This window comes from Sinocyclocheilus rhinocerous, unplaced genomic scaffold (assembly GCF_001515625.1).
Source record: "Sinocyclocheilus rhinocerous isolate Xijiao unplaced genomic scaffold, SAMN03320098_v1.1 scaffold564, whole genome shotgun sequence".
Classification (NCBI taxonomy): Eukaryota; Metazoa; Chordata; class Actinopteri; order Cypriniformes; family Cyprinidae; genus Sinocyclocheilus; species Sinocyclocheilus rhinocerous.
In genome coordinates, this window is record NW_015645070.1 from 378,802 (window position 1) to 405,108 (window position 26,307).

The 26,307-nt window shown below is 37.1% G+C and overlaps 1 protein-coding gene across 2 annotated transcripts in view; it reads left to right on the forward strand.

The window, feature by feature from the left end:
• Positions 1 to 23,950, forward strand: part of LOC107705399 (transcription factor IIIB 90 kDa subunit-like) — a 46,204-nt gene extending 22,254 nt beyond the window's left edge. For both annotated transcript variants that reach the window (XM_016508670.1, XM_016508671.1), the window contains 12 exons: positions 1,122 to 1,215; positions 1,420 to 1,546; positions 1,654 to 1,693; positions 1,817 to 1,909; positions 4,504 to 4,764; positions 12,482 to 12,543; positions 12,819 to 12,900; positions 12,989 to 13,044; positions 13,132 to 13,394; positions 20,115 to 20,166; positions 21,399 to 21,558; positions 23,225 to 23,950. In XM_016508670.1, coding sequence (XP_016364156.1) covers positions 1,122 to 1,215; positions 1,420 to 1,546; positions 1,654 to 1,693; positions 1,817 to 1,909; positions 4,504 to 4,764; positions 12,482 to 12,543; positions 12,819 to 12,900; positions 12,989 to 13,044; positions 13,132 to 13,394; positions 20,115 to 20,166; positions 21,399 to 21,558; positions 23,225 to 23,259 — 1,325 coding nt within the window. In that variant the 3' untranslated portion in view covers positions 23,260 to 23,950. The remainder of the gene's footprint in view (positions 1 to 1,121; positions 1,216 to 1,419; positions 1,547 to 1,653; positions 1,694 to 1,816; positions 1,910 to 4,503; positions 4,765 to 12,481; positions 12,544 to 12,818; positions 12,901 to 12,988; positions 13,045 to 13,131; positions 13,395 to 20,114; positions 20,167 to 21,398; positions 21,559 to 23,224) is intronic.
• Positions 23,951 to 26,307: the final 2,357 nt, after the last annotated feature.

Here is a 26,307-nt window from a genome sequence, read left to right on the forward strand (position 1 = left end):
TCTATATAGATCTAAACATATTCACTATCATCCAGAAGTTTAGGGTCGGTAAGATTTAAAAAATATTTGAAAATATTTTGAAAAAAGTCTTCACCAAAGCTGCATTTATTTCAATTGATCCAAAATACAGTTAAAAGCGTAATATCCCGAAGTATTGTTACAATTTGAAATAACTGTTGTCTGTTTTAATATTTTTTTTAAATGTAATTTATTCCTGTGATGGAAAAGCTGAATTTTCAGGAAAGCCATTACTTCAGTCTTCAGTATCACATGATACTGATGAGCACTGTTGGGGGTAACGCATTACAAGTAACGTGAGTTACGTAATCAGATTACTTTTTTCAAGTAACTAGTAAAGTAACGCATTACTTTTTAATTTACAAGAGAATATCTGAGTTACTTTTTCAAATAAGTAACGCAAGTTACTTTTTTTTCCCAATTTATTGATTGACAGCTCTCCTGTCTTATGAATTAGAAAATAATTTTTTCTCATTTATGTCCATATTTGTATTTGAAATTTAAATAGTGTTTTGCTTTTCCACATTTTGGAGAGGTTAACCTTGCGTTATTGTTTTTAATCTCATCTCTCCTTACTTGCAGGACAATCTAAATCAGAAGTGGCACACCTTACCCTTTTATCCATTAAAATGATGTCAGTTTAAGCTGTTGTTGGCAGTCAAATAAAAAGCAAAAAGTCAGTAAAATAGTTTTGGAGAATGACAATCTCAATGTCATATTTCTAATTAGTTCATCTTTGAGGAATCATTAAGCTCTAAAATTCTTCAGTATCTTTTACATGCTTGCATGCTTTGTGGTGTTGGACATTCTTCAGATTGTCAGGTAGCTCTGAAGTGCATCTGGCTCTTCATGTTTCTTTAATGAATCAGAGTGAAACAGGCATCAGGGGTTCTGCGGTATTGCAGGTGCATTTAATGTCTGTTTGTTCTGCCTGAGGTGAGTCAGTAGGGGGGCAGGTACAGCGGATGCACTTTTCTGAAGCCTTATTAATGTTTCATATTTGACTATGCGTCCTCTCTCCTTTCCTTCTCTCTTATCCTCTCTTTTTCTCTTGCCATTGGCTGTATGTTGTCCCTACAGTTGTGTATTTGTGTTCCCTGTAGCGCTCTTGGTTGCTGCCCGTATGCACGAGTTCCGTCGCACAATTAAGGAAGTGATCAGTGTGGTGAAAGTCTGTGAAGCCACACTGAGGAAAAGGTGTGTTTTGTCTTAAATATTAATCACAGTATGGCTACAATCTGTGCTCAGTTAATACTTTTATTATAAACTGTAGCAATATCATTAATATTATTGTATATAATTGGTGCCATTTCTGTATTTTGGTGTTGCACTCTCTTTGAATTTAGGGCCCATTTTGCTGTTCAATTGTATGTCTTGACCCCCGGTGTGTTTGATTGACAGGCTGAATGAATTTGAGGACACGCCCACCAGTGAGCTGACAATTGAAGAGTTCATGCGGGTGGATCTGGAGCCGGAGTGTGACCCGCCCTCTTACACAGCTGGACTCAGGAAGCAAAAGCTAAAACAGGTTACACATCACTTAAAGTTAGAGATTTTAACGTTTAAAGCAGCCATTCTTGCAATATGTGCGATATTGTATCTGTAAAATGTATCTCCTCCCAAATCCTTCCACAGATTGAGCAAGAGCTTGCAAAGAAAGTTGATGATATTGAAGGTACCTAGAAACATTTCGACAGGAGTTTATGCTTTAATTAACATCATGGGTGTTTGAACAAACGTAATACGTTGTGTTGTTGACGTGTTGCTCTGTGTGTACATGTGTGTATGTGCTCTGCAGGTGAAATCTGTGGATATCAGGATGAGATTGAAGTCGAGCTGGAGAGCTGTAGGCCCAAAGCCAGGGGGATTTATGCATCCTATTCCAAAGATGGTACAGTGTTCACACACAATCCCGCAGAAAAATACACTAACATTCCAAAGTTTGTGCTTCATTAAGACTTTTTAATGTTTATGCGTCTTTTGCTCACCAAAGCTACATTTATGTGATCAAAAATACTTGTACAAAAATACAAACATAAAAAAAAAAAAGATAATATCACGATGTGAAGTCCACGATACGATATTTATTGCGATATTTAACACAAAAAAAAGCCAAATAAAGAACTGGGGGAAAAATTTACATTTAGTACATTTTAAAGTTCAATTATTCTATCTAATGCACTTTGAGAGTTCAAAATTAAGAGCTGCAACCCATGTTTCTTAACTAAGAAAACTTCTTAGAAAAGTCAGTGAATTGACTTGAAAGTTTAAAGGGGACTCTCAACCCTCTTTTTATTTGTGATATACTGTCTCAGTCTAAATTACATTCACACAGGTGTTTTAGGAAGCCAAACAAATTAGAATATAATAATAATAATAATAACAATGACAGTAGCCATGTATTGTAAAAATTACACAGTAAAATAAATGAAAATTAATATTTCATAGGTATATTTTGCTTTACAGTAGGGAAATTACAATACTTCTTTCCTAATTTCTGCACTTGAAAGAGATTTTTTTTTATTTGGACTGCATTTAAACAGCTAGCTGTCAGCAATTCATACTGCACTTTTAAGCTTTTATTTTGACAGAAATGGCAGTAGAGCTTTTATTTTGAAGGAAAACTCCAGCTTCAGTGAAAAAGGCTTACAAAAACAAAAACGCGTGTCAAATCTAGTGAAATGCTGTAAACATCTGCCGCGAAAATAAAGCCTAACTGGTAGCTATTGCGTTTCCAAATGCGCGGTAACTCACAGTACGTGCAATAAACGAGTTCACTGTGAACGGAGCCGTTCGGAGGCACGGAAAACACCGGATCACGAGCTGATCGCATGAACAATGTGCGCTTCGCTTTGAAATGCGCAGCACAAACAGACTTGATGAAGGGATTAAGCCATATTGTGCTTTTGGTTTTAGTTCTGACAGATACTGTGTCAAAGCATAATGGCCAAAAACACAACTTTAAAGACCTTTTATGTTAGAATATTTAAATATACAGTAAAATACACTTTTTGCCCAGAAGAGCGTCATGTGACCACGATAATCTCGAGTTTTGGTATCGTGATATTTCGATATTGATAATATCATTACATCCCTAGTAAAATCAGTAATATTGAAAAATATCATTACAATTTAAATATAAATAATTTCTCAGCATCCATTACTCCAGTCTTCAGTTTTTATGGGATTCTTCAGAAATCATCCTAATATGCTGATTTGGTGATTACATTTTTTGTTTTCTTCCCAGTTGAAAATTGTTGTGCTGCAACAGTTTTGTGGAAACTGTAAAATTTTTTCAGGAATACTTGATAAGTTGAATATTCAAAAGAACAGCATTTATTTGAAATAGATGTCTTTTATATAACATTTATATAAAAACATCATATAGCACATTCTTTACTGTCACTTTTGATTGAATTAATTGCTTCCTTTTTGAATAAAATAATTTATTTATTTTAAAGAAATCTCTACACTTTCATTGAGTAACATTTTTATAAGTATACGTTTTAATATCTATTTTTAACTTATTAAAATTAAGTAAACAGTGTAAAAAATGATATAATATAGAAATATCATTCATTATTGGATAGAATTGACATGCACATACAACCATCAAGAGTAGTTTAGGCCAGTTAATTGTGTATCATCTGGTTTTAAGAATGAAACACTTGACCTTACTTGAACATTTACAATCCTCTGTTTAAGCTACAGAAATACAGATTGTGAAATGAAGATTGTTTGAGCATATATTTTGCCAATTACTAACTGCAGGCACACAGTCCTTCATTTAGGATATTCCAGATTTCTCATTAGAATATGGGTAAGAACAAGGGTAAGATATGGGTAATCAATGTGTGTATGAATACTGGAAAGTGCCAGTGAGAAACAAAATTATTGGTGAATGACACCCAAAATGTTTACGTTTAAAACAAATGATTATCTTGTTGTCAGAATTGCTTTGTGAGAACTGCTGTTTTCTTCAGGAAATGGAGTGTTACTTCCCTTGTGCAGAAATTCTGTTTATGTTGCTGTCCAATTAGCTCCTTGTTCAGCAGCACCCACAATCAGAGATCCAGTGTTTCCCCATGCGTGTTATCTCTCTATAATAATGTAGTAATTACAGGAGGGAACTAATTAAGACCGCGAGTATGGGAGTGTTTGTATGTGTGTTTGAGTGTCTCTGTTCATGCATGTGTGTTCACTTTACGGTTGTGTGTGTGCATGCATGTGTGTTACTGTGGTCAGCTGTGTTTGTTTGTATAATTACTTTCACCCCTTCTCAGCTGGATCATAGCGAAGTTTAAAATCAAAGGGCGAATGCATCTAGATTTATGTTTTAATTAGCAAAATAATTTAATTACAAAAATAAATTCACTGTGTTTGCATTCATGCAGTTTTTTCTTTCTTTCATTATACTCTTTTATTTGATGTTCCTGCAATGATTCATTTGTGATGTGTGCATATTTTCTTGCTTGCTTTTTCCAGATGATGTGATTTCCTTGGTGTCGTCCAGCATCCTAGCTGGTGATGAGGAAGGAGAGGATGACGAGCTGAGGGCAGCAGCATCTCACCTGTGCAGTACTTTATCTGGAGAGGATGGAGATGGCAATGAGCAGGACGGAGATAGAGAGAAAGTCTCTCCAACCAAACGGCCCTCGTTAGCATTATTGCTTGGAGCACTTCCCACTGCAGCCAGTTTGGGCCTGCCCGAGTCCATCACCAAAATGAGAGAGGAAAAAGAGAATGGTAGGAGTGTGCTTGTATTTTCAAACTGCACAAACGCTTAATCCGCTTTAATTCCACAGTCCCTTTTTATTATCACTATTTTTGCTGTCAAAACTATGACACGGTATAAGTAGAGAAGAAGTAGTGTCACTGGAATGACAACTTTGTGAAACATTAACGTTAATTAACTTTCATTTAATCCACTTTCTTTCCATTTTTATTCCACATTTGCCATTCACACATTTACACTTTTTTCTGTTTTGTAATGAGTTTAAGCAGAGTGGAACTGGAGTGACTCCTTTTCTAAACACTCACATTAATCCACTTTCATTTAATCCACTTTCATTTCACGTTCGTTTAGCCACACATTTGTTCTAATACCACATGAGTAGAAGAATGGCACTAGAGTGACTCCTTTTGTAATCACTTACTGTACATTAATTCCTTTTTATTCCACATTCATTGTCAAGTCACTCATTTGTGTTATTACGACATATAGAAGAAGAGTGTAAGTGGAGTGACTCCTATTTTAAACTCACATTGATCCACTTTGATTTCAAATTCAACCTTCATTCCCACATTTGTGCTGTTATAACATAAATAGATGACATGGAGTGTAACTGGAGTGACTCCTTTTCTAGACATTCACATGAATCCATTTTTAATTCACTTTCATTCTAGGTTCACCCTTCATTCACACATTTGTAATGTTATGCCATAGATCGAGGAAGAGTGGTGGAACTGGAGTGATTTCTCCTAAGCATTCACATTAATCCATTTTCATTCTAGATTCACTCTTCATTCACACAATTGTTTTGTTATGACATAAATACAGTATATGACGTGGAGTGTACCTAGAGTGACTCCTTTTGTAGACTTTGACATTTATCCATTTTTAATTCACTTTCATTCTAGGTTCACCCTTCATTCACACATTTGTAATGTTATGCTATAGATAGAGGAAGAGGAGTGGAACTGGAGTGACTTCTCTTCTAAGCATTCACATTAATCCATTTTCATTCTAGATTCACCCTTCATTCACACAATTGTTTTGTTATGACATAAATATAGTATATGATGTGGAGTGTAACTGGAGTGACTCCTTTTGTAGACATTGACATTTATCCATTTTTAATTCACTTTTATTCTAGATTCACCCTTCATTCAGACATTTGTGCTGTTATGCTATAAATGGAGGAAGAGGAGTGAAATGGGAGCGACTTCTTTTCTAAAATTTTGATCTATACCACATCTACACTATAGCGAGAGTTACCGAGCCTCTGCACAACAGAACTCTAAGAGTGACTTATTTGAGTGACTGAAGAGTGACTGAAATGATTGTGTTATCTTTTGTGGTTGTTGCGTTTACTCTATAGCACTAGAGCATTTGAGAGAGAGAATAAGACTTTGTTGATCACAGGCAGGAGAGCTGCAGCTGGTAAACTCCTGGGGATAGTGTGCTTGTCAGGTTGTCAGATTGTGTGATTGGCTGTGCGAGCAGGTTGTCATGTTTTCGATTGGTTGTGGTGATTGTGGATGATTTGTATGGGGTGGAGGAAGAGGAAGCCCCCCCTCCACTCTTTGAAGCATTAATTGAACACAGCACCTTGTCATTAGCACACTGTCTTTCATCCACCCACTATGGGTGGCTGTGTGCGAGTTTGTTTGCCCGCGAGACCCGCTCGAACAGTGCGTGTGTATATTTTGGTTTGGTTTTTGAGTGGGGTTCAGGAAAAATCATGACTCAGTGAAGAGGTATTTTTAGTGCTTTTGTTTTGCCCAGCGTCTAGGTAAACTCAAGTGAATGCCTTGTAAATTGGCAGCAATATGTCATTTATTTCTCTCAATTTGTTTATTTCATCTCTGTGATTTTATATGGGCACTGACAATATGGCTCTCTGTGTGTGTGCACTTCTGTCTTGGTTCTGTCTGCTTCAGCTTTTTCTGTCTATTCTCTGTTTATTTTTAGGTAGGCTCATTGTTCCATTCCAGACAATAAGATGCTTGTTAGAGTGTTCTAGTTCTTCTGTGTGAGAATGAGAGCGAGCTGGATGTTCTTATTTAAAAATACAAACATGTTTGTGTGATGTGCCAGTATACAGTATGTTGCATCAGAGATAGAGAACTTCATTATCACCATTATTGGCACCATTAGTCTTGTACTTCATAATTTTCCTTAAAGGGATAGTTCACTCAAAAATGAAAATTGTTGTCATTCTCTAACTCTCATATCATTCCAAACTTGTTTGATTTTCTTGTTCTCCACAACACAAAATAAGGTATTTTTTCTGTTGATTACCAAATACTTTTTGTGACCATTGATTTCCATTTTGTGGACAAAAAACACTGAGACATTTCACAAGGTATCTTTTTTATACACAAAAAAGAAAGTCATACAGGTTTGTACTGACATGAGGTGAATAAATGATCACAGAATTGTCATTTTTGAGTGAACTATCACAGTAACTTGTTTTAATGAATATTACATCTTTATTCCATTTTATTTAAATTCATCAGTTCCTACTATCTATGTTACTCCACAATGTTAATATATTTCCTCAGAAGCTGTGTTTTAAATTATTTACTATACTTCCCTTTACACTGTGTTCTACGGTATGTATATGAATTTTCAAAGAGTAGTATTGACTCATGCTTCTCTGTTCTTTCTCACAATTTTGCTGTGCTTGAAATATGTTGTCAATATAAACATACAATTTTTGCCATGCCAATAAAGGATAGAGAGCAAGTTGTAAACTGGCGTTTGAAGGTCTCCATCCTCTCCTCATCCTGTCTTTCTTTTTTGTACCTTTTCATTTTGACTTTTCCTGTTTTTCTAAGGTCATTTCTCTTCTGTGAGGATGTCAGAAGGGTTTCCCTTTGTGTGTGTGTGTGTGGAGAGAAAAATCCGGTGCTGCTGTGTAATGCAGTGTAATTCTCTGAGGGGGCGGAGGACCTGTGATCTTAACAATGCCGCAGTGAGTGTGAGTCTCCAGATGGTCACTCACTGTCCTCTCCGGCCCCCTTGCTGACCACACAGTAGGAGATGCCAAAATATCTAGTTTTACTGTGCTTCTGTGTTTCTGTTTTTCCTTTCGTTAATTGACAAGTCAGTCCATTAAGTTTATTTCTGTCTAATTTCTAGTCCCTTTGCATATTTTTACTGTTCACTGTTTGCCTGTAACATAAAAAAGTAGATAGATCCTGCCCTCCCCTCTTCGCATCTGTCAGAGTCTCCCTGGATCTTCAGAGTAGGAGGAGAGAAAAGACTTGTTCATTTACACTAGGAAAGAGGGATAAAGTGGGAGGAGATAGATAGAGAGAGGAGGGGAGGGAGAGGTGCCTTTCAAAGGAGAATGAAAGACAGAGTAAGTGTGTGAGTGACATTTATTCTTCTTGTTCGCTTTGAACACATCCTCAGGACAGCTGTTAGGGGTTTGTAAAGGACAGATGGACCAAAAGTGATGGTAATTTACATTCATAAGGCTTTTATAATGCACACAGATGTGCCTTTGTTAGTCTTTATAATGATGTTCATAAACACAATGTTTAGAATAATGTCACAGATCACATGCTTTTGAGGTGCTGTGTAAGTTGTAGGTCTTATGATTAATACTTGGTCTTGGTGATATAGCTAAGAAATGATCTGTCTTTTTCACCCTTTTGACGATATTGATATTTATGTAGTTAACATGCACTGAGATTGTGTGTGTGTGTGTGTATGTATGTATTTATTTTAAGGTTCCTGTTCACCAAAGATTCCTAAGAAAAAGAGCACAACTGTTCAACATTGATAATAAGAAATGTTTCTTAAATGGTACTGTATATACAGGTGCATCTCAATAAATTAGAATGTCGTGGAAAAGTTCATTTATTTCAGTAATTCAACTCAAATTGTGAAACTCGTGTATTAAATAAAGTTAGAGAATACTTTCTTATGAAGTATTCTAATTTGTTGAGATAGTGAATTGGTGGGTTTTTGTTAAATGTGAGCCAAAATCATCACAATTAAAAGAACCAAAAGACTTAAACTACTTCAGTCTGTGTGCATTGAATTTATTTAATACAAGAGTTTCACAATTTGAGTTGAATTACTGAAATAAATGAACTTTTCCATGACATTCTAATTTATTGAGATGCAACTGTATAGTCATATATAAATATTGAATTTGAATTCTCTCATCGAAAGCACATTAAAATCTGTACAATATTCACAGTGTAACTTCATTTTACTTCTCCATCGAAATCTACATGAATGTATCATTAAATTCATCACCAAGCCGTAGTATCAACTTTAAACTAGAGTATAATAAAAAATAAAAAAATTTTGAAGCTGTGAAACCATTGTCATAGCAACATTGTGCTAGCTGTAGTGAATTTTTCAACATGACAAATTAATGATTTATAATGTTTACATTCCCTTATTTTCCTGCTGTTTGATTTGTTATCTTTATGTTAATTCGTGTCACTCATTTATTGCTTTGTTTTCTCCTAATGAAATGCACTGTGAAGCACTGACAGTGATGTGATGTCATCCGACAGGGACGCTGCTATCTGTGTGAAATATGACATCATAAACGTGTGACTGACTGACAGACGTGTGGAGAGGGGAAAAAGCAAATGACTGTGGGAGGCCCGATCCATGTGATAGACACGTTCACTGTTCCGTTAACATGCACTGACAGAAAAATCTGTGTGCGGACCCCCGTGAGGCTGTTTTCCTGTCTAGATTTAACACCTGAAGAGCAACCGAACATGTGGGAATGGGAAATCTCATGAATAAAGTCTGTTCAAATCTTTTTCTCTCTTCTTCTCTCTGCTGTTACATTTCCATTTTATTATACAAAAATATGTCCAACCCTCCCCATTTTTTGCTCTGTGGATGTACAGTAGAGTGTGAAAAAGCACATGCATATATTTTCTCTTGACATTTTCTCTCGCTCTCGTTCTCTCTTTCCAGCCTCTGGGCGATATAGAGAGTTGTAGCAGGTGTGTGAGTGGGCGAGGGGTTTCCCTGGGGAAGTCACAGGGGTAAGAAGGGGTCAGTTTTTAATGGGGCTGTCTGCCCTCTTCGCCTCAAGAAGAAACCCCCCTTCCTCTCTCATTCCATATCTCTGCATCTCCATTGTGCGTCTTTTCCTTTCACTGGGCTTTAGCGCTTGTTCTTCTGACCCGCCAGTCAGTTTGAGTGACGTTATCAGATGATTACGTTTGGTGAGCTTCTGCTTGTGCTGAAGAGAGAATTGTCCAGGGAGAGAAAGAAAGGAGGTGTCCGTCTGGTGATATCTTGAAATATCAGTACGTCTTTAGTCAGACACCGTGCTTGACGCTGAACAGGTGTTGGTGTCAGTGAAACCTCTGGAGATGAAGGGGGGCCTTTGAACTCTTTCTGAAGGCACACGGAAACGCTAATGTCTAGGTGGACAACATCATTCAGAAATTTAGCCTCAGGATGGAGACGTTTTTAGATTTGAAGAACAGGGGAATAGATGAAGAGGAAGAATGATTAGTGTTAGGTGGAGTCTGTCATTTGTTGTTTCTCTTCTCTGTAATTTTGTTGAACTTGGTTCATTTTTTCTGCTTCTCAGGGTTTTTTTTATTGCCTCTGTGATTTTCAGGTGAGGTTAAAGGGACAGTTCACTCGGAAATGAAAATTGTTATTGTTTACTTGCTCATGTGACTTTATTTCTTCTGTGCAACACAAAATTATACATTTTGGAGATTATATTCAGACTTTTTTTTTTAAATGGTTTCTGAAAAAAGGTTTAAAAACAACTTGAAAAAGCACCATAAAAGCAACCAATGCGACTATATTTGAAGTGTTCTGAAGTTGTATGATAACTTTGTGCAAAGAATGGACTGAAATTAGTCAATATTCATTTAAAATCTTAACCCCGCTCTCTGCCCTAGTGATGTCCAGTGTGTGAATAAATTGTTCTTTTATATCAGATCTTTTAATTTAATCAATTGATCTGGTTCACAAAAACAGTCTGAACGATTCATTCACAAATTGAACTGATCCAGTTCTAGAATTAATGTTGACTACTGTCATAATGAAATTGAAATGAACAATTTTATGTTTTTATGGAATGTTGCAGTGTTTATTAAAACAAATTGAGTGCATCATTATTTTTTAGCTTTTATAAACTTCATGTGCCCTTAGCACATGACCAAATCCATCAACCCAATCACTTTCGACTGACAAAATCAAGTCCATGCATTACAATAATGAAGAAAAGACTATCGCAATTTCGGTTTCATGCTGACTTAAGATTCAGCATCATATTACTAGTAATATCATCATGTTACTTGAAGACTTGAAATATAGTGCACGAGTTATATAGGCTATATTTATGGTGCTTTTGCATCCTTTTTGAAGTTTGAATCCTTCAGTCCACATTAATTGTAATTGCAAGCAAAAGACACTAAAGAAAAACCAGTACTGTATTTGGATTAACATGAGGGTGAGTAAATGGGGACAGAAGTTTAATTTTTGGGTGGACTATCCCTTTAAGTGGCAGTAGTCATGACCAAGTCAATACTGAACAAAAAGTAACACTAAATGCTATTAAAATGACTATTAAAAGAACACTTTAAATGCTATAGTAAATGAAAACAGACGGGACAAAAAACAACATTTGAACATGAACACAAAGTTAGGCTTAATGGGAAAGAGAGACTGCACTGCTGGTTTTATTACAGTTTGGCTCTCTTTATTCATCTTCTCTTTTCTTGAATCCAGCTGCACCTGGTAGTCTCTCTCTGGTGTGGTTTTATTTCGCCTGTTGTAACTAATCTCTGCTATTCATGCTCTCACCACATCACACACATGTGACTCATGGCACAGTGTGTTTTGATGTGCGGTATTGGAGGACTCTCTGTGTGTTGGTTTAAATGTGTTTTGTCTGTGCGTGTTCAGATGTGAGCGGTAAGAGGAGGTCAGGTTTCTTGACTCACGGGATCTGCTGGCATTGAGGGCCCCCTGTTCAGAAGCGAGAAAACCAGAATTTCCCTCTCTTTCTGTGCTTTTTCCCCCTAACCCCTTCCCCAATACAACACATGAGAGAGAGAGCGAGGGATGCTCTATAAAGCAAACTTCTGAAGCGTTGCCAGCAATCTCCAGGCAGAAAGAAAAGAGTAAAGTTGGGGGAAGGGAGGAACTGGACCTGGAAAAGAGGAAAGAGACGAAAGGCAGAGGGAGAATAACCCTGGAAGTTTCTACTGTAGAGCCACTGTTATAATGATCCCAGCAGCCCCAGTGGACTATCCAGTAAGATTTGCTACAGGGCAGAAACTACAGAGAAACACACATGTATTCGAGTTTATTTTGCCACGTGGTTTTGCTGAGGGACATTTTTTTATGAAGGTTTTAAGGTTAGACTGCAGTGGGATTTTCTGTATATATCCACTACCCTAATTGAACAACTGGCTCAGAGAACTGTTTTCTGAATGGCAGCAAAAATATAAATGCTATAATGCATAATCAGCATGTGTTTCTCCTTAGGAAAGTGAAACCTTAAATACACTTTAATTATGTGGAGAAAGCACAAGGCGAGACTCTTTTTGTTTTTCTTTTGTCAAAGCAGTCTGAATGAGATTCACAACACAAATATTTTATTTCATTTCATTTTGTGGTTTTTGTTTTAATTTTGAAAAAAAAAATGAATATGACTTGTGATGTTCTTATATCTACAAATAAAATCTTAAATATTTAGGAACAGTCTTTGTTTTTCTCCATCAGATGTGGAGGAAGAAAACTGTGAGCTAGACCTGAGCGGTATCGACGAGGATGAGATCGATCGGGTGAGTTTTGACCTCACTATGGTAACGACATGGTAATTTGCTTTGAAAGCAAATACAGAGTTACATAAGCTCATGTTTGAAGTCTTGTCCATTGAGAGAATCAGCGTCATTGTGGTTCTATAAAGCTGAAATCTGAGATGGGATTTCACATCCAAAACTGAATAATGGGATTGCATTAGAATAGAGTTGAATTGGATATGTTGCGATTTACTGTCTCTTCAACTCATCCACCATGACGTAAGGGATTATATATTGTTTCTCTTTTTTTCTCTTAGTATATCCTTAATGAGAAGGAAGTTAAGGTAAAGACTGAACTGTGGATGCTTCAAAATGCAGACTACCTCAAAGAACAGAAAGGTGGAAGAGATTGAAGTTTCCAATTTGTTCATTTTAGCCTTGACAGATTCATTTAAATTGAGTTTGGAACACTTTTGTTTTTCTTCAGAAAAGGAGGAGAGAATAGCAAAGGAAAAGGAGGAGGGTACATATAAAGAGCGGAAGGTAAAAGGCACTTCATAAATGCAGGTGCAGTTGTCAGGGTCTCAAATGTTTATGTGTTTACCTTCTTATTTTTATGTTGTCTCAAAGCCTAGAAAAAAAGCACGGAGGCGTGAGCCCATCAGTGCCAGCACTGCAGATGAAGCCATTGAAAAGATGTTGGAGCAGAAACGCATCTCCACTAAAATAAACTACGATGTTCTGAAAGACTTAAACAAATCCAGCCCAAAAAGTCCCACTCGCCAGACTGATGAAGCTTCTGCTGGAGCCAAAAGATCCCCTGCGGCCCGCCAACGGAAACCCCAACTGACTTCACCCAAGATTGGCCAAACGATCAGCAGCTTTGGCAAGAGGTATGGTATGATTATCCTGTCTCAATTTGTTTCTGTTTTTCTCTCACTCCCTGCTTTTTTGGATTTTTTTTTTTTTGCCCACACACCTTCAATTACACATTCTGTTCTAAAAAATCCTTTATACTACATAACTCGCCATCTGTCCTAGAAAAACCCCACCATCACAGTCTATAACCCCACTTCCTATCCAAGAATGATGCAAAAAAATCTCTTTCATGTAAAAAGTTTTAATCCTAAGCAGCCACAACTGCAGTGAGTGACTAGACATTTTTTTTGGTTTCTATTACTTTTTTGTGTCAACCTGTGTTGCCCCCCCCAGATAAATCTTTATTGTCCAAAAACACACTCAAATATATTCTGATTGGCTGTGATAGTGTTGCATTAAGCAACATTACGAGACAGACAGATAACTTGGAATGGGGAGATTTTGTGTTCACAGAAAGTGGTTTACTTTAATACAACAAAAATGTTGTGAATGTTTGTTTTCTCATCTAGCAATCCTGTGTCTTTGAGTGTTGATGTGGACAGTCTAAAAACAGATCCACTCCTATTGATACGCCCTGACTTTTATTCGTTTGCCCACACCCCTTTTTTCCTATTACCAACTCAGCTGTTTTTCTTCTCTATGCTAACTATAGACCTACGGATACCAATGGCAGGGTACAAGACTTTATATCATTTCAAATTAAAACATTTTGTGTTTTCACCATTTTGCAATGTTTAAACAATGTGCATCTTCTAGACAGAGTCTGCCTTCATTTCATGAATCATTGAAATAGTTGGATTAAAGAAAAATTGAAGCTTTACTTCAGCTTCGTAACAGCAAGCAGTCTAATAAAATTAGCCTGTTATGCTATAATGCTTTCTGCTTTGACGTTTTGCATGCTGCATTAGTCAAGCATGTCATGCAGATCACATGTTTTTGTGGTTTTACTGGTGAATCTGTCCTGTTGATGCTGGTTTCTGTCGCTAATATAGCATCTTGTTATAACCACGAATAATATTATGGTATTACCATGGTTTTTGGTGCTCAAAAAAGATAGATTCATTATGTCGCTCTCCATTTTTTCAGACCTCTGCTGCTGTGATGGTAATACCATGGTATTTTTGAAGTACCATGTAAAAACTGTGGTGTATGAACAGTTTAATCATTCAGGACCACAGTACATATCTAAGTACTGTTGTATTGTCATCTGATAAAGCAACACTTCTCATAGTAGTATAATCTGCTAGATAAGATAAGAAATCCTCATCAAAACTGTAAATTCCCATATGTGTGAATTTTGAATGCAGAGTTGTTAGATCAGTTTTCTTGGAAAAGCTAACTAGGATCTCACTCATGACCCTCAGATGGAAAATCCCTAGAGCTTTGTGGGTGAGGCTGCAAGAGTGAAAGGTTCTTATGTTTGTTTCTCGCTCTTTTTTATATCCTTTACCCTTTTGTGCCCTTGAGTATAGGGCAGGTCTGTTAAGAATAGCCCAGTCTGGGCTAAATTAACCGTGGGTGTGTGTTAGAGAGAGAGAAAGTCCCATGCATATGGTCAGTCAGAATAGCCCCCTTCTGCTCTATATTTAGTCTCTTAATGCTGGTATGGAACACATTAAAGTTTAGAGCACATATTTAAAGTGAGGCCCCACTGCGACCCACTCCCTGGTACCCTCCTTTTTGGAGAAGATGTGTGTGTTGCACTACCCTGTACTCATTTCCATTCATGCTGTTATTCTTTGGCTGAGTGCTCTTCTAGGTTGTCATTAGTCATGGATATATTCTCTCTTTAAGGAGAGGCTCTTGGTGGCCCTTCACAGAAAATGTGCTCCACCTTCAGTTTGTCTCTGACACAGTGAGGCCAATATCATGGAACAATGAGCAACTCTCTCTTTTTTTTCTTTGTCTCTCTCTTTGAGTGGCCAGTTTTATCTGTGTGTAGTGTTTTTCTCGTTGAATGAATTCTTGAAGTGAACAGGATAGATCTGTTGAATCATTCATTCTGAAAGTAGCTTTTATGTTTTTTTTTTTTTCTGGATTCTGAATGGAAAGGTGAGCAATCTGAACATCCTTTTAAAAGCCATTACACTGTTACCATGCCAATCTCACTCTATCTTTCTCAGTTTTTCTCACTCATAACAGCCTACAGTCTTTACTGAATGGAGTCTTCCAGAACGGGAGTGTCCGCATTATTCAGTGACTTTCCGTTTACAGCTCAAAGATGACCTTTCCTTCCTTTTTCATTTTTTTATTCATTCATTTATAGACTGATTCTGCAGGTGGGCAATATAGCTAAAAAAGGCTGAAAATTTTTTTTATATTGTTTTTATGTATTGAACAATATTTAACATATAAAAGATATAATGAATATTTTTCTGAAAGATCTAATACATATTTAATGTATAAAGTGTATAATTAATGTTGTTCTGAAAAACATCTGGAAAGGTAGGTGTGTGTGTGTGTGTGTGTAATTTTATGCAACAATGTAACAATACATAAATAGTAAAAAACAATATTTACATGTGTTTTTAAAAACATTTAATAAATTAAACATCACACAGAGGCTTTCATGGACATTTTTGACAAACTACTCATTGAATTAGAGTTCACCGAAATCAACAGTTTAATTTACAGAACTCTGATTAGGAAACATAATGGCTAAATAAGCACATTTTAATCTTATTTTTGTATTGCCAACAAAGTCATTGAAAATACACTTTGACTATTCAATATATTTCACAACCCTAACTCAATGTTTTTTTTCAAGCTCTCTTAAGAGGTTTCCAGTGCTATTTCAGCTGAACCTGAATTTATCACAGAAATTCAAATGAGTGTAGTTCACTGTGTGTGTGTGTGTGTGTGTGTGTGTATGTGTGTGCATGATGTTCTGCTGACAGTAAAGCCATTGTATTCCGTTCAGTCCACCCTCTGTGACACACTGAGGTATTGTGTAGTGTTATACATGGACACACACACACGGACATGCAACCTCCCTTTTCTGCCTCTCTACTGTTTTTTTTACAGCATATTCCCGACATCCCGCAATTACCTGAACATCTACCCATCTGCTGGTCTGTTCGTCCCTTCATGCTTCTGAACCTTAAATTTAATAAGTCTCTCACTTTCTCTCTCTGTCGTCCAGAAATAGCCTCTATAATTGCCTCCTGCTGTTTTAACCCCCTCTCCCTCGCTCTCCTCCCACCTTTTCTGGTCATTTTCTTGTCCTCTCAAATACCCACAGCTCAGCATTTATACGGCACCATGGAGATTACAAAAAGTGTTAGTGTTTGTGTGAGACAGTGTTCATTTTTTGGCTGGAATGAAAAGGTTTTCATTAGAGTTGGAGGTAAGGCTTTGTGAGAACCTGAGATGGATTATGCTCATTTTTGCAGTCCCCCGTTCCTTTGTTCTTCCAACACTTCCTCTGTATCCATACATAAGACCATCTCATGTTAGACATTCACACCTGGAGTGCCAGAAATCGCCATCTCACACCATCACACATCTGGTAATTAAACAGTCTCCTCTCTCGCTCTCTCAGACTCTCTTCCCGGTTTTCTTCCTTTCTTTCTCTTGCTTCCGTCTCACTTCCTCTGAGGATCTTTCTGCTGTCGGCTCAAAGTTTCTTTCTTAATCAGCTTATACTTGCAGAAAACCTGCATCTCTAGAGAGAGAGAGAGACAGAGAGGGAGAGGTGAGCTGTCTGCTGTCTGTAAGATCAAAGAAAGTTGGGTTTTTCTTAAGGCTGAATTGACCCAAAAATGAGAGGAAGTTTTCGTCATCCTTGAGGAAAAGAGAGACCCTTATCTTTGCCTGGAACCAAAGCATGCTTCTGAGATGAAGACACCTACTTCTTAGGCAGTGTTTGCTCATGCTTTCATGCACTCAGCGGTAATAGTGTCAGGCTGGTGTCATACACCTTCAGCGCAATAAAATAAATGCCCCTGTTGACATCAGCCATTTAGTCATACACTGAGAGCAGCGTGATGCAGAAGGTCAGAGTAAATGCTGAATGTTTTTTAATGTTCTGTGAGGAAGCAATGGAGTCATTACAACCACAAACCAGAGACTTTGGAATGAGGTCATTCGCACATCATTACTAATGATGAGAGGAAAAAAATAGATATGAAACAGTATTACAACCTCACAGTATTATTCTCAGATCTTTTTGATTTTGAAAAAAGATAAGAGGAAAAGAGAGACCCTTATCTTTGCCTGGAACCAAAGCATGCTTCTGAGATGAAGACACCTACTTCTTAGGCAGTGTTTGCTCATGCTTTCATGCACTCAGCGGTAATAGTGTCAGGCTGGTGTCATACACCTTCAGCGCAATAAAATAAATGCCCCTGTTGACATCAGCCATTTAGTCATACACTGAGAGCAGCGTGATGCAGAAGGTCAGAGTAAATGCTGAACGTTTTTTAATGTTCTGTGAGGAAGCAATGGAGTCATTACAACCACAAACCAGAGACTTTGGAATGAGGTCATTCGCACATCATTACTAATGATGAGAGGAAAAAAATAGATATGAAACAGTATTACAACCTCACAGTATTATTCTCAGATCTTTTTGATTTTGAAAAAAGATAATTAGAACTATTGAAGGAACTCAACATACTCCTAAGGTTAAGAGTATAATTCTGAAAAGCACCAAGGTAGCGGTATATATCAGTTTTGAATAACTGTCACAAAGAAGCACAATATTATTGTATTGTGACCCAGATATCAATATACCGCATCAGCAGGTCCCTGATTCCCACCCCTAATCATTATTGTTGTGCTCTGTGTTTGAATAATTGACCCACTCAGTGGTGTGAACAGTTTATCAGCCCTTGACACACATGTGAATTTGTGTGTGTGTGTGTGTGGAACAGACTGTTTCTCAGGAATAGAATGTTGTCACTGTGTTTTGGCTCTGACTGCTTGTTTTCATGCCAAATAGCGCACCACTCCCCATCCCAGAATGCACTGTAGCATCAATAGGACACTCGCATGCTGGGCTATGAAGGACTGTCATCCATGCATGCCTGTCTTACTGACTGAGAGTCTGAAGGAATCTATCCATCTATTTATCTATCGTTCTATCCGTCATTCTATCGTTCTATTTATCGTTCTATCAATGATTTTATTTATCATTGTTTAATGTTCTATCTATCGCTCTATCCTTCTATCGATCTATATATTGTTTTATATTTCTATCCATCTTTTTATCTTTTCATTGTTCTATTCATCTATCATTTTATCCTTCTTTCTTTCTATCCATCTTTCTATCGTTCTGTCCATCTTTTCATCCTTCTTTCTATCATTCTATCATCCTATTCATTTTTATATCCTTCTTTCTATCATTCGACCCTTTCGTTCCATCCTTCTTTCTATAATTCTTTCTTTCTTTCTTTCTTTTTCATTTTATCCATCTTTTGTTATATCCTTCTTTCTATCATTCTGTCCATCTTTCTGTCCTCCTATATCCATCTTTCTATCCTTCTTTTTATCGTTCTATTCTTCTTTATATCCTTCTTTCTTCATTTGTTTCCTTTCCTTTCCTATTGTTCAATCTATTTTTATCCTTCTTTCTATCAATATATCATCTTTCTGTCCTTTCTATCGTACTATCCATCTTTCTGTCCTTCTTTTTGTCATCCTATCCATCTTTCTTTGTTTCCTTTCCTATTGTTCAATCCATTTTTATCCTTCTTTCTATCCTTATTTCTGTCATTCTATCCATCTTTCTATCCTTCTCGCTGTCATTCTATCCTTTCTGTCCTTCTTTTTGTCATTCTTTCCATCTTTCTATAATTCTCTTCATCTATCTGTCTGTCTGTTAGAGAGATGTTTGAGTTGAGTTCATTATGTGCGTTTTAGTAGATTCGAGACGGCTTGTGGTTATGTAAAGAGAACTGTTCCCACGAGAGCTAAATCTCTTCTGCATATTCAGATGTATTATTAGGAGAATCATATGATTCTGATTAGCGTTTATTTATGCTGCAGGTTTAGTGCATCATATCCATACCTCATTAACATATCATACATTCGTTGGAATAATGAGTAAACTCATTATTCGAACTGTGCCACTGCACGTTGACTTGCAAATACTGAGATCGTAACTGCGTCTCTGGATTCTTCTGTGCTTGTCCTGCCCCCTCTTTCTGTCTGTCTCTCGATCTCCCCCTCCTGTTGTCACTCGAGCTGCCATGTTTATTCCACTGGGAATTTTACAGTGAGAGATTTGAGATAAACTGTAATTCAAGACAGGACTTGTCCATGTCTGCCACCATCTATGAAAATGTGCTAGATTCACAAATGTTGTTGTTATTCATGCATTTTGGTGAATACATTTTTACTAAATATACAGAGTGACATTTCATTGTGAAGCAGGGGTATTTAGAGTCTCTGTGGGTCTGTAAACCGATGCTTTTCTGGGTTGATAGAATTTAAATTACATACATTTAAGGAATTAATTTAAATAATGTGTCAAGATTTGCATTATAATAAGTCAGTGATTTAAGCAGTGTAGTGAATTGAAAAGAACAGATCTGAGGTAAATTTATTGGAGTTTATAGGACTGGATAGTACGTAATTTTTGTTTTGACCTTGTGTTTCTGTCAACTTTATATTAAGATTCAGATTTTTAAAAATCCCAGAGCTGCTTTTGAAAAATAAGCCATGTTCTCTTAATGATTTTGTCTATATGTCTTTTCCCTGTCTCTCTCTCTCTCTGTCTTGCTGTCTCCAAGGTTACAGCCCCTGGTGTGTGCACAGCCCTCTAAGAAGCTGGCCCTCGATCAGGTGAGTGAATTTAAATCACCGTCCTTCCTACTTGCACATCCTTGGCAGGTCTCTGGATATATTAAACCACTTTTCCTTAACCCTCAAATGGCCCTCTGGCCCAGAGCTTCACTTAGTTTATCTCTGGTGCAGGAAAACGGCATTAAGTTGACCTAGAAACAGGTTTTTCCTTTTCATGTCTAAATTAAGAGAATTATTTTCATCCACCGAGCTGCTTCTAGATCAGCAGTCTAACTCTGAGCCGATACTCAAAGGCGCCAGTTTGAGGTGGCTGCAACGGAAAGTGGGTCACTGACATCTTGGACTCTGAGGAGGTTTTGATGACACATGCTCTTTTCTCTCGAATCCTACTGATCCCTTGCTGTCGTTCTGGCCCATAGACCGCTGGAGCTCTTGAGTGGCTCTGTCACTCCCTCCGGCTGTGTCTTCCATGATGCTTCATCTTTCTGTATGTCAGAGTCCTTGATCTTTTCTCCTCTGTCTTGTTTTTCTCTGTTATTAAGTCAGTCTGTCTGTCTTATCTTGGTCTCTGGTTTTTCTTCTACTACTTTTAAACTTGTGTGTGTGTGTGTGTGTGTGTGTGAGAATACATAATCAACGCTCTTTTGAACCCAAGGCCAAAAATACTACCTCCAGGGGTCAATACTCGGGTAACTAGACAACCTCTTGCCATCACTTGGCAATGGGAAATGAAGCTTTGTGATTAATGGTATTCCCTTTGTCCCTCAGGAAAGTAAACCATTTATAAATTCACGAACAAGGTTAACTGTTGCTAAATCTGAAGCTGACTTGTAATGGTAGGTGTTATCCTCATTTGTAGGAGCATGATAATAGGAGCACACAGTCAGACTTGGTAAAGGGTGTTTTGTGAGTGTTCAAGTCACCAAATCACAATTTATTGATGCTAAAAAGGGAAACATATTCATAATTGTTCAATCACTTAGAGTCAAGCCATTTTAACTTATGAAAATGTGTACTTTTATACAGTACAGATTTTTTCAAAGAAGCTTCACGATAATAAACAGCCTCTGTAAGAAATTACTCTGTAATTGCTCTGCCTCTAAAAAGACTTTTTGATTGACCTCTTTTTTGACTGACCTCACAAATTCTTATTTTTCAACCCCTCCCAACCAATCTTTTCACTATCCAATCAATCAATTCCACTCTAGCTGGGTGGAATGAGCTGGGAATGCTATTTCATGTTGACTTTCTCCTTCCTTCTCTACCATCAGAAAGGGCTTGGCGCCCCAGTGGCCACTCCTGCTGCCCCATCCCAGAATGCTGTTGTTGTGGAGAGCGGACCGGTGGCGTACGAAGACCCTGCAGATGAAGAAGAGGAGGATGAGGAGGACGAACACTGTGTTAGTGCCATGCAGTTAATGGGCGGCACTGGTATGTGATGCAATAAAGTCTGTCCTTCAACTTTAGGATACATTTTTAATTTATAATAGAGATGTATTCATTTTAGACCAGTGGTATTTATACATTAGTGTAGTATTTAGTAATATTTTAAATTGCCAATTGTTTTTATATTCTCAGTTTTCATTGTCTCTCAATATAAAAAAAGTTATATTTTCTCAAGTACACTTCATATTAATGTCGATAAATGTTTACTCAATAACGTGTGTGTGTGTGTGTGTGTGTGTGTGTATATATACAGTGGGTACGGAAAGTATTCAGACCCCCTTAAATTTTTCACTCTTTGTTATATTGCAAGAACTGTTGTATAAATATATATACACACACACACACATTATCCTATATATATAGGTATATACATAATCCTTACAGCCTCCTGGATGAAAACTATGGCTTATTTTGACAAAAACATTTTATGCTCTTTGTGTGAGTGTACAGTCATGGCCAAAAACTTTGGCAGTGACATAAATGTTGTGTTTAGCAAAGTTTGCTGCTTCAGTATTTGTAGATTATTTTTCCATGTGTTTCTATGGTATACTGAAAAACAATGATAAGCATATCATAAGTTTTAAAGGCTTTTATTGGCAAAAAATATATAATGAGTCAATATTTACAGTGTTGACCCTTGTTCTTCATAACCTCTGCAATTCGCTCTGGCATGCTGGATGATATTAGCTTCTGGGCCAAAACCTGACTGATGGCGATCCATTCTTGCCTTATTAGTTCTCCGAGTTGATCACAATTTGTGGGCTTCTGCTCGTCCACACACCTTTTGAGGACTGACCACAGGTTCTCTATGGGATTGAGATCCGGGGTGTTGCCCAACCCCACACATGGATGGTCTCAGGATGCTTCACTGTTGGCACGTCACAGGACTCATGGTAGCGTTCACCTTTTCTTCTACGAACAATCAATTTTCCAGATGTCCCAAACAGTCGGTCGGGAGCTTCATCAGAGAAAATAACTTTGCACCAGTCTTCTGCTGTCCAATCCTTGTACTTCCTGCACAATTTTAATCTGTCCTTGACGTTTTTCTTGGCGAGAAGTGGCTTCTTTGCTGCCCTTCTTGACACCAGGCCGTTGTCCAAAAGTCTTGGCCTCACTGTGCGTGCAGATGCTCTCACACCAACCTGCTGCCATTCCTGAGCAAGCTCTGCACTGCTGGTGACACCTAAATTAATCGCGATTTGTTTAGCATCTCAACCGATTTGAATCGTCACATATTTGAATCGATTTTCAACTGGCTCGCAGTTAATCGTTACATCCCTACTAATTAGTATGCTAGTGATTTCACCTGACTAGTACTCATTCACACTTTCACATGTGCTGCTGATATGATTAGTCAATTAATGTTAGCTGACATTTTGTCAGGATCAAAAAACGGTGAAATTTGTTTTTTGTAAAAAGTTCCTTTTTTGGCCAATGAAGCTTTTAGCAATTATTTAAAATGCATCTGATCACTCTACACAATAATCTAGAAACAGTGTGAATGAACACCACAACAGCTTAAGCAGCACACTTTGCAAAACACAAAATTTATGTCACTGCCAAAACTTTTGGCCATGACTGTATGTAGTTCAGAAAAGAGCATTAAGTTTTGTCCTAACCTTTCTGCATTCCTCTTCTTTCCTTCCTACAGATTACGGCTATGAAGTAGATGATGATGGCTTCTGAATCCAGAGTGCCTTTGGGAGCACCAGTGGACACTAACACTTACCCTGCTGCTTATTCTGACCCCAAAACACACACATGCAACCTCCATCTCATTACCTCTAGTGTTCGTGCTTATGTTTACAAGATGAGAAGAAAGATAGTGAACTTTACACACTACAGAGGATGGAGAACTACAGCTAAACAAGAACAAAGATCCCACATTCTTGCTTTTTCATAGGTGTCTGTTCTGAGCTCATATGCACGAAGTAACTTAAACACCATTTAAACTCACAGCAAACAAACAGGAGTTTTGTTTGAGAGTAAATGGATGTGTGTGTGTGGTGATTGAGAGTGATGATTCTATCTCTGGAGTGTGTAAGCCTGCTAGCTAACTGTATTACAGTGTGTTTTAGGCTAATGATGACATATGATCTTGCACATCTAAAGCGATTAGCCCACATGAGGCTCAGGGCTCTGTGTGGACAAATGTGTGCATGTACACGTGCCTTTACATATTGCAGTATACAGGCCTGGAATAGTATTGTGATGATTTTCAGCGCCAGAGTGTTATTCTTTAAACCAGATGTAGCTTTATGTGCTCAGTATTCAGTTAGAGTGGATTACAGGTGTAAAATCTGATTAGTAACAGTGTTAAATTTTGCTCTGCTGCTTGGCTGGTTTTCTAGAGCCTTTTTAAAAAATTATTATTTTTATTAAATTATCTACTGGTCTGGTGGATTTTCCAGTTGAGCTAGTTAAGTTTTTGTTGTTAATGTCAGTATAATGGTTAAATGGTACTTTGATTAGAATACAATTATTTTTGATTTGATGGTTGCTGTTTTTCTGATTTATTATGGAGACATGGAAATCAATCCAAATGAGAATACTTGAAAAATTCATTCCAGATAAATGCTATTACAGTGTCATTGGCTTGATCTTATCACTGTTAAATATTTTGAACATTTACAAAATGCAATATATATATATATATATTTGTTTTTTTCAAAGAAAAATGTTTACAGTGTTGGATTGTTTTGAAATGAACTGATGTCAAAAAAAAAAAATAGATTGATAGTTTAGTATTGGTCTGTTAATTAGTGTTTTAATTGTACTACTTATATCTGAATTCTCCGTATGGGAAAGTTAGTGTTCTTTGAGAACATTTTACTTTATTTATAGTTTGTTCCCTCCCAGACCAAAAGATGAGCAAAATATTTTTTTTCCTTTTGTTAGAAAAGTATTTGAAGTTTCTTCTGTCAGTCATGCCATGATACACACAACAGATATTACTGATGCAAAACCAAACCATTTTAAATCTGATAAAGGTGGCAAACCTAATAACTAAAAGTACAGGTTACAGGGTAACCATCTTAAAATGTTAGAAAATATATATAAAAAATACTAACTTTAGCTGGGATTATTTAGCTCAAGTTGGACCGCAACCTCAAGCCATTCTGATTGAAATATAGACCAAACTTCTGTATTGGCATCAACAATTGATAAATACTTGTTGATGTCTTGGTGAATTCTTACATGTATAATAAAAATCTTTAGTATGCAATTCATCAGGATTTTAAAAAAATGGACAGATTTACAGTTTTATCTTGGTCTTAAAGTTTAATCAGATCTTGCTCTGTAGACCATTAGAGCCAGTGTCATTTGGAGTCAATTGGTTTGGTCTTGAAACCGTAATAGTGACAATAAAACAGACTCAAAGCAGTGTTCCATAAACCTAAACAGTATTTATGGGCAAATAAATAAAGAGTAAGCATTACGTCTTCTGTCTTTTTCTTTCGGTGTGATCACTGTATATTTGTATTTTTGTTTTTTATCTGCCGGTTATAATCTGTCTGCTGTCTATCGGAGTCCTTCAACACTATGACCTGAGACAGGCTATCTTCACTGCCAGTGGGTAAAGCTTTCTGGGAAATAAGGCAATGAAAGAGTTGAGCATCTGTTTTTAGGTTAATGAGCTCAAGGCTGTTATGTTTTGGATGGCATAAAAACATGAGCAGTAGTAATTGTAAGATCCCACTGGATGAGACCCTAGAAGTGACCTCTCTCTCATCTCTGCAGGGCAAGGGCTGCTGGGAGTTGAAGTTCTTAAGGTCATCTGTATTTACTGGATGTGATGGAGGGGTATTTGCTAGCCTTCAAGGCTAGTAAAAGCTCTGAGAGGAAGGGAACTCTGTAACAACAACAAAACTTGTAAACATATTCAAACTTGTTACATATTCTCTTTTGTTTTACCTGTTGGATACAGAGATTACACAGTTTATCTGTGTATTTAAATATTCAGCCTCTGATCCTAATGGTATTTGATGGTTCTGCAACCTTTGGGAAGAAATTTATCTCTGAAGCTTTCATAAATATCCACACAGACCCTAAGTGAAATGAACACGGTCAACTCACCTCTTCACAGTTCTGTCTTTCTCATTAGCTCTTTTTCACTGCTCTGGAACCTATTACAGTATTACTCTGACCTTCCACTGTCACACATGAGAAAACAGCGCTGATCTGGGCCTGATGGAACAGTTTGTGGGTTAATCTGTTGAAACATGTGGGAGAGAAAGGATTTCCCGAGATCGTGAGAAAGGTGAGAAAATGAGCTGAGAGGGAATATTGACTGGTTTTGCTAATGAGGATTTTTTTGCAAGGCTGTTTAGGAATGTAATAGTGAATATCCATTCAACGCCAACACACACAGGTCAGATAACGTTTCCTGTAGACAAAAAAGGAGGAAAGGGCAAACCAATCTGTAAATTACCTCTAAGTCTAGAATGGCGAGTATATACAATATATATATATAATATATGTGTGTGTGTGTGTGTCTGGGGTTACTTTTTGTACATAGAAATTGACACAAGAGGGCAGTGTTGTGCAGCGCTGGTGACTCCTGCTGGTCAAAAGTGTGTAAATGCAACAAAAACTCAGGCTAAAAATGGATAAAAACAGCTTTTAAAAACCCATTGCAAATGTTTTATTGAAAGCATAATACATTAAATGCAATAAAAACCATAAAATACCATTTAATATGAAGTGTCTGTAAAACATGTGGTTTTTTAAAAT